Here is an 11,733-nt window from a genome sequence, read left to right as displayed (position 1 = left end):
TACATACTCCAACAAAACATGGAGAATCCCAAGAAAAGGGGGGAATTTCCATGTTCATCCTAATGGATGGACAGTTTCCTAGTCCATCTCCCTGGGCGGCCTATCTCGCCATCTTAAAATGACATGGGCGGTACAAGTGTGAAGCCATTCGCAAAACGAGGTTCCCTGTACATCAATTGCAAATGTGGAGCATGAGGGCAATCGAATCGAAGAATCGGAGCAGGTTAACGCACAGGAGGATGAGACAGGCGAAGCGTATATGGCTGGATTGGGACTCCCTTGCCGTGCAAGCAGCGGCTCTCTACGGAAGTGGCATTCCCATGCCCTTTTTTCCACCACAGAGAGCAAGGGTTTCGCAGACCATGAAGAAGAGGCACAGAGCCACCTCTTGGATGACCTCTTCTGCCAGGATAGGGAAAACCCTAACCCTACTAAACTCAAACAAAGCCATGCAGACTTCAATCACAGGAGCTCCTGCGAGACACTTCTGCAGCAGAGGCCTCCTCCGCAACAGCGAAACCCAAAGGAACTGCAGAGTTCTTCATTCAGAGCGCTAAATGATCAAATTCTAGCTCTGTGCAAGAACAGACAGTTGAATGGGACCATAGCTTCTCCAAGTAAGTACTTGTCTCTGTTGAAATCATGTCTCAAGAGTAATTCCCTGAATCAGGCCAGGCAAGTGCATGCTCATGTAGTTCTAGACAGTCTCCAGTTCACTGTTGTCGGTGAGTATCTGGTTTTAACATTCGCAAAGTGTGGCGGTTTCGAAGATGCATGCCGAATATTCCACAAATTGCCATGCCGTACAGTGTTCGCCTGGACATCCATCATTTCTATCTACACGGATTCCAGAAAAGGGCAGGAAGCGTTGAGATTGTATGGCTGCATGTTGGAGGAAGGTGTGCAGCCAAACAAGTACACATTTGTCAGCTTACTCAAAGCGTGCAGCAACATTCCTGCAGTTGAAGAAGGCATGAAACTACATGCTGATGCCTGCAAAAAGGGATTTTCTGATTCATGTGTCTTTGTTGGTAGCACCCTCGTAAACATGTATGGCAAGTGTGGGAGCATTCTGGAAGCTGAGGAAGCTTTTGGAGAGATGTGGCAGCACAATGTGGCATCATGGAATGCGATGCTTTCAGCATATGTTGAGAATGGTGAAGGAGAGGCGGCCTTACAGTTATTTCGACAAATGCAGGAGGAGACCATAATTTCAAATGAACGAACGTTTGTGATCGCCCTTCAAGCATGTGGCATCCTTTCAGAGAAGGAGGAAGCTGTTGCTGTGGATGGTGGGTGGGCACTCAAAGTAATGCCTTTTGAAATCAGCCAAATGATACATTCTGAGGTGTGGAGAAAGGGATTTACTTCAGATCTCTTTGTTGTGAATGCCCTTGTGAGTATATTTGGCAAGTGCGGGAGCATAGTGGAAGCAGAGAAAGTGTTTGGTGTGATGTTGCATCGTGACGTGGTATCATGGACTGCGATGCTTGCAGCATATATTGAAAATGGTCAAGGAGAGAAGGCGTTGCAGCTGTATCGAGAAATGCAATGCGAAGGTGTAAGCCCAAATGCACGAACCTTTGCAGTGGCCCTTCAAGCATGTTGCATGGTTGCAGAGAAGCAAGAAGCTGTTGTTATAGAGGGGCAACATATCAAAGTGATGTCTCTGGAAATCGGCCAGGCATTACATGCTGATGCATGGTGTAAAGGCTTCACTTCTGATGTCTTTGTTGGTAGCACCCTTGTGAGTATGTACGCCAAGTGTGGCAGCATTGAGGAAGCAGAGAATGTGTTTGCTGGATTGTCTGAGTGCAATGTTGTGTCATGGAGTGTGTTGCTCTCGGGTCATGTTGAGCAGGGGCATGGAGGGAAAGCATTACAGCTGTACACACAAATGCAAGATAAAAGTGTGATTCTAGACAAGCCAATCCTCATGATTGCTCTGCAAGCATGTTGCATTCTTGCAGAGAAAGAAAGTGCTGTTATTGTTGAAGGGAAACCAACCAAATTGATATCTTTGGAGATTGGCCAGGCATTGCATGCTGATGCTCGAAATCAGGGCTTTGCTTCTGATGCCTTTCTTGGGAGCGCTCTTGTGAGGTTATATAGCAAGTGTGGAAGCTTAGAGGAAGCAGAGAATGTGTTTGGTGTCTTGTCTGAGCGTGACATTGTGTCATGGAATTCTATGTTGTCTGCATATAGTGAGCAAGGCCAAGCAGAGAAGGTTTTACAGCTGTACAGGCAAATGCAAAAGGAAGGTGTAAGTTCAAATGCTTGGACCTTCCTAATTGCCCTTCAGGCATGCGGCGCCCTTGCAGAAGAGGAAGAAGTTGTCAGTGCAGAGGGAGGATTGAATAAAGTGAGGTCTCTGGAGATTGGCAAGGGATTACATGCCGATGCTTGGAGGAAGGGCTTTGCATCCAACTTTTTTATTGGTAGTGCTCTTGTGAATTTGTATGGTAAGTGTGGGAGCATTGGAGAAGCAGAGAATGTGTTTGGTGGATTGTCTCAGTGCGATGTTGTGGCATGGTCTGGGATGCTCTTGGCATACACAGGACAGGGCAGAGGAGTGAAATCTTTACAATTGTACAGACAAATGCAAGAGGATGGCATCAGTCCAGATGATTGGACTTTTGTGATCGCACTGCAAGCATGCTGCAACCTTGCAGGGAAGGAAAAAGCTGTTGTTGGAGAGGGGCTTTCGAACAAAGCATTGACTTTAGAAATCGGTCGGGCATTACATGCTGATGCACAGAGAAAGGGAGTTGCTTTGGATGTCTATGTTGGCACTGCCCTCGTGAGTATGTATGGCAACTGTGGGAGCGTTGCGGAGTCCGAGAATGTGTATCATCACTTGTCTCATCGTGATGTTGCTTTATGGAATGCCATGCTTTCAACATATATTGAGCAGGGCCTACAAGAGAGGGCTTTACTGCTGTATAAACAAATGCAAGAGGAGAGTATGACCATGAATGATATGACACTTGTTCGAGTCTTGCAAGCCTGCAGCAAGATAGCAAGCATGGACATCTGTAGGCATGTTCATTTCACTTTTGTCTCTAATGGGAACAATCTGAATTTACTTGTGGCAAACAGTCTTGTTCATGCATATGGGACTTGCGCAAGCCTCGAAGATGCTCAGGCAGTCTTTGAGGGTCTACCCCGGCCTGATCTGGTGTCATGCAATGCACTAATCTCGGGCTATGCCCAAGAAGGAAACTGCGCAGCAACTCTGCATACTTTTGAAGCCATGCAGGTAATAGGTATTATACCAGATGGAATCACATTTCTCTCCCTTCTCTCCACTTGCAGTCATGTTGGCTTTGTTGACAAGGGTGTTGAGTGTTTTGAATGCATGAGCAAAAACTATGGCATAGTTCCAGACAAAAAGCATCATGCTACTTTGATAAACCTTCTTGGACAGTCAGGGGACTTTACAATGGTGCAAAACTTCTTGTCAAGGATGCCGATGCAGCCTGATCTGGTGACGTGGTTGGCTTTGCTAGCTGCATGTCGGATGCATGGCAATGTGGAGTTTGGAAAACAGGCATTTGATCATGCAATGCATGAACAGTCCAAGGACGCTTCTGCATATGTGTTGATGTCCAACATCTAGAGCTGTGGGCAAAACCAGGTTTGTTTGTACATACAAAATAGTGGTGTTTGGAAAAAGCTTTGGTGAGATCTGGATTGAGCATGAGTAGATCCTATTTTTTTCAAACGTAGGAGATGGTCAGCACTCACAACATGCAACATGAAGGCATTTGGCTGCCTGTCGAGCTGTGTATCACAAGGGGAAACTGCTTAGAGAAGATGTCATATCACAGATGATTTGAAGCATAGTAAGAGCAGGATTGCATCCATAGAAACCAGCGGGTGTGTAGCCCAGCTTAGAACTCAGAAAGGGGAGGTCCTGAGTTCAATTCCTGCTGGCCACCCGTTGGTGTTGTGGCCACAACCGTTAAGTTCTGATCGGGCAACCAATATCGTGACTATAGGTGGATCTACTCAAGAAAAGAAAGAAAGAGGGATTGCATCCATGCAACATATGGAGGGGGTAAGGATTGCTTAGTACTGCAGGAGGAGCAGGTATAAGCAATAGAATTTCGTATGCTCAGCCCCAGCATTGTGAGGCCTTTATTGGGAAGAAAGAGGCCAGATATGGGAAGGGAAATGCATCAGCTTTAGAGTTTTTGTCATGTAGAATTTCACTGGCAAGATCCTAAACAGGATAGAGGTAACAAAGAGGTCGTACAGGAGAGGTTGCCAGACTTTTTAAAGCTGGCTCAAAACAGTGGAGTGCCTCCTCACCATGCCCATGTTTGGCATATCTTGCATTAAGTGCAGTCCACAAGAACTGGAAGCTGGTCAAACACTTCCCAAGCTTTGGCAAGCAAGCCACATTTGAGATACATACTAAGCAAGGTGCTAAAAGATCCCTTTTCAGCACTCCATTTTGGTGGCTTCAGTATGTATTGCGAGGTCTCTTTCTAAATCTTTCAGCTTTACACAAAACTTCATTAAGGCCACAAAAGTATGCCCATTGGGATATACAGAATTATCCTCTTGCCACATTTGATATTGTTTATAGTGAGGGAAGTTCAGGACTGCTCATTCTGATACACCAACCTGTCACTGTCAGTCTTATGTGCATGTGTCCAACTTCCACCAACATTGACACGACGTAGCTCTGGCTCACGTCTGTGCACGTAGGCATGCATGTGTAGTGGTTGAGCTTGGTTTCTCTCCGCCTTGCACCCCTTCTTCCTAGGAAGTAGTGCTTTCTCCTAGATGAACATTTTTAGTAATTACTGTATTTCACAAGACCTATATTTGAAACCACCATCATGTATTTCACAGCCCTTGTATGTGGCTCCTAATTCACAACCCTTATGTTGCATTTGTTCAAAATAGTCAAGTACTTTCTCTCCATGCATGTGTTTTGCATAACCTAAAATAAATGCATTCCATGAGACCATGTGTCGAAGTTAAGCTTATCAAGCACTTGTTATGCTGTTTTAAATGAGGCACATCTATCAACAACCGTCTCAACGAGGTTGGTGCCTATTGCAAAGTTTCTTTCGGAACCTTCTCTAGTGTACTCCGTGAGAAAGAAAAGCACCTATGAGCGACCATAATTATGTGAAGCACTCACGCATAGCTTAAGATTGTTGAGCAATTTATAATGAATACTAAGAATGTGTACAAAGGTGTCATGCCCCTCATATAATCATATTTCCTAATATAAGAAGGCTTCATATAATCATCTTTCCGAATGTGTGAAAAAGCTTCAAATATTTATCATGAAGCGGAACATCAGTTTGTAGGTAAACAAGTCACTTTTATATTTTTCTTGGAGTGAGGCACCGACCTACCTGTCCATGGGTTAACGACCACTTAGCATGTTTGGGTGGCCTCCACTTGGGTCTTGAAATTGTGGCCCAAGGGGATGGTTATCAAAAATTTGCAAGAGTGAGGGTGGGGTCCACATATATATACTTTCAAAATTTGGTCATCATTGTAGAATATTTGGTTACAATGTGCATGCCATTTGCTTGGTTTTCAATGTGTCGTATCCTTAGAGAGTCCCCTAAAAATTGGGCCTTTGGCACCTACATTGCAACTAAATATTCTTCCAAGGACCAAACTTTATAAGAGTGAGGGTGAGGTGCAAATATACATTATTGAAAAGTTTGGTCACACCATCAGGGCACATTTGGTTGTAATGTGCATGCAATTTTCCTAGTTTTTAATGTATTGTGGCCTTAGAGAGGTCTAACACCACTTTTGTGGCTCTAAACTTGATCAAATGGAAGCTTGATTGCAATCATAAGGTGAGAGAAGATGTAGGTCACATGATCAACATCGTATTGCTAGAACTAAATGTATCTCCTATTTGTTGAAAAAAGTACCCTCCCATGACCATGTTATGTGCATCACACTGAATCCCTTGACCGTTCATGGCATCCCTCGTTCAAAGTGCTCTTCGACATAGCAACAAATAGTATTCCACCTACTCATTGCCATCGAGGGGCAATGATGGCAAACACATCATCCATAGTTAATAAATTTGTAAGCTCATCACATAAATTTACAAAAATGGCACCAGCACATCGAATGGAGTGAAAGCTCAAAGTGACTAGAACTATTTGGAACTCGAATGCCACCAAGTGCTTAGCAAGGTTGCCACATCCACACACCAAAAAAATCTCATGACCATCGTTTAGATCACATGAGGGATAAGAAGAGGTCGTGCTACCACACTTAAGTGCCCTGTACACCACTCCACCACCTGCTTTACATCTCTAAACCTCTCCATATCGTGTTAAAGCTGGTGATGCTGTATAGCATGCTTCTTCACGCATGCACCAACACCGTCATGCTTCCCCTTCCCATGGCCGTCTCAAAACAACTCCAAATGACCTGTCTACTCCTAGTCTCTATTTGCCACCTATTAAGCCAATAGATCTTCCTCAAAGACTTGAACTAACCACCACATTCATCAAACCAAAACCACCACTCATTCCATGTGACTCATGTGACTCCATGATCCATTACAAAGAGAGAAACAATGTTGTACAAAATGTGTATCATGTGAGCAACCACTAATGTAAAATAAGTACTCCCTGATAATGATACAAGCCTCCAGGGTGCTAGCAAATCCATCCCAGTGTATCTTGCATGACGATTGTTTTATTGATATGCACCAAAAACCCTAAACCTAAAGTGCAATATAATTTTATCTTAATACAATGGTAAAAAACAATCTATTACATTACAAAAAACTAAAGATATTATACCTAATTTTAAAAGTATGTTAGTTCAATTCTAGGATTAACAAGAGCTACCACCATTATCTTACATCAAGGAGTTTGCTAGCAGCGAAAGTAGCACTTCTTACGCAGGGCAGAGCCTCTCACTCGGGGCCTCGCCCACCACGGATATCCGGACAAGAGACTAATCCCTTGGTTTATTCCAAAACCGAACCCGTAAAAACTTCCCTCGCCCAGAAAGCATGGGCGCTTCCTATCAAGGAAGAGACTTGCACTTGGATCATAGAGACCAATGCTTTTTTCCTCGTCAAGAGGCACAGCCGTTGATTCTTTTCCATAGAACAAGGACTATCTGGGATTTACTTCATCTATCGTAACATAATAGAATTGAGTCTCATTTTAGGGATCCATCAGTCCAGCCTAAAACCATCTAGTCCCATGGGTTAGCCGACCGCGCCCAACCACTGTAGTATTTCACATCACATCACATCCATTCACATCACAACTCATCCATTCACATCTATTTACATCAAATCACATTCACATCCATTCACATATATTTAAATCACATCACATGTCATCCATTCACATCTCATCGCATCCATTCACATCCATCTCATTCATTACATCCACATCACATCACATACATCCCATCCACATTACATCACATCTCTTCACATCCACATCCATTTATATCACATCACATCCCATCCACATCTCTTCACATCCACATCCATTTACATCACATTCACATCTTATCACATCCACTCACATCTTATCACATCCACTCACATCCTATCACATTGCATTCACATCTTATCACATGGTATTCTCATCTTATTCACATCGTATTCACATCTTATCACATCCTATTCTCATCTTATTCACATCATATTCACATCTACTCACATTTAGTAACATTTTCTACTTTCGATACTGATGGGACTTTTTCTAAATTTTTGCCAATTGCTTGGCCTAGTTAAAGGTACTTTTTCTCGATGGATATTTTCATATTCTTTCTCAAATTTCTCAAGTGAAATATATTCAATATTCTTCTTTTGAATAAAAGATTCATGGGATTTACAAAAATCAATTCTACCCATATTTTCCAATAATGCTCAAAATTCCACTTTTGATAAATACTCATAATTTGAATTATGCTAAAAATTTCTCTTTTTTCATTTAATTTCTTGGATCTCAAATATCATGGGAATTCCTCTTTTTGCATTTAAATGATTGAATTCCAAATGTCATGGGAATTTCTCTTTTATCATAAAATAAATTTATCTAAAATTTCTTTTTTCTTTAATAAAAATATCCAATATTTCAAATATGCCAAGAATTCCACTTTTACCATTTAAATGATTGAATTCCAATTGTCATGGGAGTTCCTTTTTTATCATTTAAATTTTCTCATGCATAAAATAAATTTATCTAAAATTTCTCTTTGAATTAAATATTTATTATTTTAATATACCAAAATTTCTCTTTTTCCATTTAATTACCTGGATCTCCATTATCATGAAAATTTCTCTTTTTGCATAAAAATAAAAAATATCAATAATTTCTCTTTTCTTTAATTAATTATTTATGCATAAATACTAAAAATTAGTTTTCCATGAATTTGATGAAAATCATTCTTTTACAAGAAAATCACTCAACCACTCTTGTGCATTCAGCACCAACACAAGAGCTTGTCTGTTCAAGCAAACAATCAGCAGTCTTCCCTACTACCTCGACATCATTTCAGCAACAAATTCAAGAATCAATACGGAGACTTAGGAGCACATTAAGAACAAAATAATAATTCTCGTCACCCCTCTCTGGAAGTGAGAAATGCGCACAAGAAGCTGTTGCTTGCAAATCATGACCTAAATGACAAAAAAAAACCTTGCGATCCAAACTTGCAAATTCACAGAATTCCATCTATGGAATTACAATTCACAGAGTTCCATCTCACGACTCAAGAACCTGCACTTTCACGATTTTAGCCCCATCAAGGATTAAGCTATATCACACAATAGCCACTATATAATTGTTAAACTTATTGCTTACTATTCTTTTAGCTCAATTAATGTAGCAGCTGCTCCATGAGTACGTATCCATACTCATGCACTGGAGAACATTTTCACCAAAGCCTCCCCATCGACAACTTCCAGGTACATCTCTGGATGGGGGGGGCCATGGTAAGCGAAAGCCTGGTTAATGGTATAACCCATCGCGTTGTGGAATTTTCCTTCAAATTACAAACCTCTCCAAACGATGCCACCATCTTCACAAATCAATGATCTTCAATCCTTAGTGAAGATATGTATATTATCCTCGTAAGTCGATGTAATTCTTTCAATCCTCATCAAGAAGTAGCTACTTCAACACACAGAGCAGTTCAATAAGAGTTTATATGACTCAATTCTTGTACTTCATGTAAATCCGCTTCATAAGAGCACTTAGATATGCATAAAAACATAAAAAGCACATGGACAGAAGAAGATAGGATCAGGTCGTACTCAACAACATTTGACAAGAATCCTGCCACATAAAGGGATATCATCACAAGCCAATTACTTCAATGATGAATGTCACTTCAATGAATCAACTGAGGAACTGAGAATCACCATCTTTGTTCTGATGATTAAGTCTACGTTTCTCCAGATCCTTCTCTCTCTTCTCTCCCATTATTAACATCTCTTAGTGTCCCCACTAACAAAACTCACATTTCACCTTGCCGATGATTGCCTAAAACAAATTGAGCAAAAAAAAGGACTCACACAAATATAAAAAATGTAATCAGCAAAAGACCCCACCCCCCCACCTTGTTAGGAATTCCCAATAAACCACTAACCTCTTCATTCATTAAATAGATTTTCTTATTTCCTCCGGAGGAACAAAGAACATTGAACGTCCCTCAACATTAACACAAACGACAAAGCTTGTTCATTCTCCCCACACAAAGGTCTTCAATGTGATACGAGGACGCGATCGCCATCAGGAAGGGGGGAATGTTAATCCAATTCTAGGATTAACAAGAGCTACTGCCATTATCTTACATCAAGGAGTCATGATAGATACATCAAAGGGTCGTACATTCAAGATATGAAGCAATAGTGTCCAAAGCTACAACTTGGATGGGCGCCCGTAATGGTGTGATGGAGTATTTATGTGGCGATTCCCACTTCAAGAGCATGTGGTAGCAAGATATGATGAAGTCCTAAGTGATGTAGTTCATGGATATATTATGAGAGTAGTAATTATAATAGCATTAGGCCTCTTATGAGCCTAAAGTGCCCGATCGGCACAGTTTGAGTGTGAACACTTATGGCCATGTATATAAGTGAATTTCTCTTATAATACAACATACTCTCCCATTGTGCAATTGAGTCTTGCTCTTGCTAATCTCTCTCCTTAATGCATGTTAGTGAGTGAGTGTGAGTGAAGTGAGGTGAGAGGAGGGACGAGGACCCGTAGTGCAACGCGGTGGTGTGACAATACTCGTGGTGGCGGGAGACGTGGTGGAATTGCTTTTTAAGGAGTTATATGTAAGATTCCTCCCCAGCCTCTCAGGATGTCCAGTATCTTCCCCTGTAATCAAATCCCTCTTCAAAAATATAAAAGATCTTGTTTCTACCAATTTTGGCCTCTAGAGAGAGAAAATCTTCTAGAGAGTGGTAATTCAGTTTTTAAATATATTTGGATAGAAAAATATCTCTTCTTATTAAAATAAGTTCCCCTGAGACAGAAGTTCAAAAAGATTTTCAGCAGAAGGTGCATTAGAAATCAAGTATAATCTGTTCAAGAGGCATTATCCTAGGAGTCAAGATTTTTTTGAAACTTTAAATTAAGGTTCCTATGGACCAATAAGATTTATCCAAATGTAGGGAGAAGATAAATGGAAGAAATAAAGAAAATCCCCCCAAAAATGAGTAAATACTCACATAAGATGAAGAGTTGACTAAGGACAAGGTTAATAGTTAAAAAAGAAAGCATGTGTGGGAGAGTTTTAAACTCCCAAATAATGAGATATTTTTATCTCTCCTCTCTCCTGTTTCAACTAGATCCAAAAAGTGAGCTAAACTGACCTAAAAATGGTCAAAAATTGACCAAACTGATCTGGAAAATTCTAGAATCAGTTTGCTCGGTTAGAGGCTCACTTTTTCCTATAAATAGAAGCCTTCTCCTTTGTTGAAGCTTAATAGTGTTTTTGCAATGTTACCCTGCTTCTCCCAAGAGCCAAAAACTATGAATTTACTCATAATTCATTAGTTTTTGACCTTCCCTCTTCTAAAGATTGGTGGCCACTCTTGTTTCAAACAAGAGTAGATCCCTCAAACCATCAAGCCAAAGGAAAGCTCTCAAATTCCTTTGTAAGTTGGAGATTCTTCTCTTTTCTATTTCATTTTATGGTTTTTTATGATTTTTGTCTTCTCTAAAATGATTATGATGTTATGCCTCATTGAAAAAAAGGCATTCCCCTCTCTTCTTTAGTAAATCCAACCATTCTTTATCCTAGATGAATGATTATTGGATAAAATCAAGTTTTTATAACGTTTCCCTTAAATAAGTAGAAAATGTTTACATTAGAATGATTTAAATACTCTTGGTGAAATTCTAATTAATTTTAGAGAATTAAAAATTGAAAAATGGTCAGCCATACAAAGGAGGTTATGGCGAAATTTTCTAAAATTGTGAAAAATAAGTTTTACTTTTTTTTTAATTCAAAAAGAGTAATTCCCATCGTATATGTATTCTTAAAGTGTTATTTTCATCCTAGGTATAGATAAATGCATACTAAAAATATTTTATTAAAAAAGTGTTACTTCTTTAGAATTAAATTCTATGCATAGAAGGGAGCATATTGAAATTGTTATTTTGATTATAAAAGTGTTAATTTAATCATAAATAATTTTTATGCAATAATGGATACATAAGAGAAATTCTTTTATATTAAAAGAGTGATTTT

At 40.2% G+C, this 11,733-nt stretch overlaps 1 protein-coding gene across 1 annotated transcript; it reads left to right on the top strand.

The window, feature by feature from the left end:
• The first annotated feature begins 259 nt into the window (after positions 1-259).
• On the top strand, positions 260-3,619 carry LOC147635394 (pentatricopeptide repeat-containing protein At2g33680-like). The gene has a single exon (XM_086802263.1). The coding sequence runs from the start codon at positions 260-262 to the stop codon at positions 3,617-3,619; it is 3,360 nt and encodes a 1,119-aa protein (XP_086658389.1).
• Positions 3,620-11,733: the final 8,114 nt, after the last annotated feature.

This window comes from Cibotium barometz, chromosome 9, assembly GCF_041138505.1.
Source record: "Cibotium barometz isolate CiBa-2024 chromosome 9, ASM4113850v1, whole genome shotgun sequence".
Lineage (NCBI taxonomy): Eukaryota > Viridiplantae > Streptophyta > Polypodiopsida > Cyatheales > Cibotiaceae > Cibotium > Cibotium barometz.
Note: the sequence above shows the minus strand (reverse complement) of the source record. Positions and strands in the feature narration are given on the sequence as shown.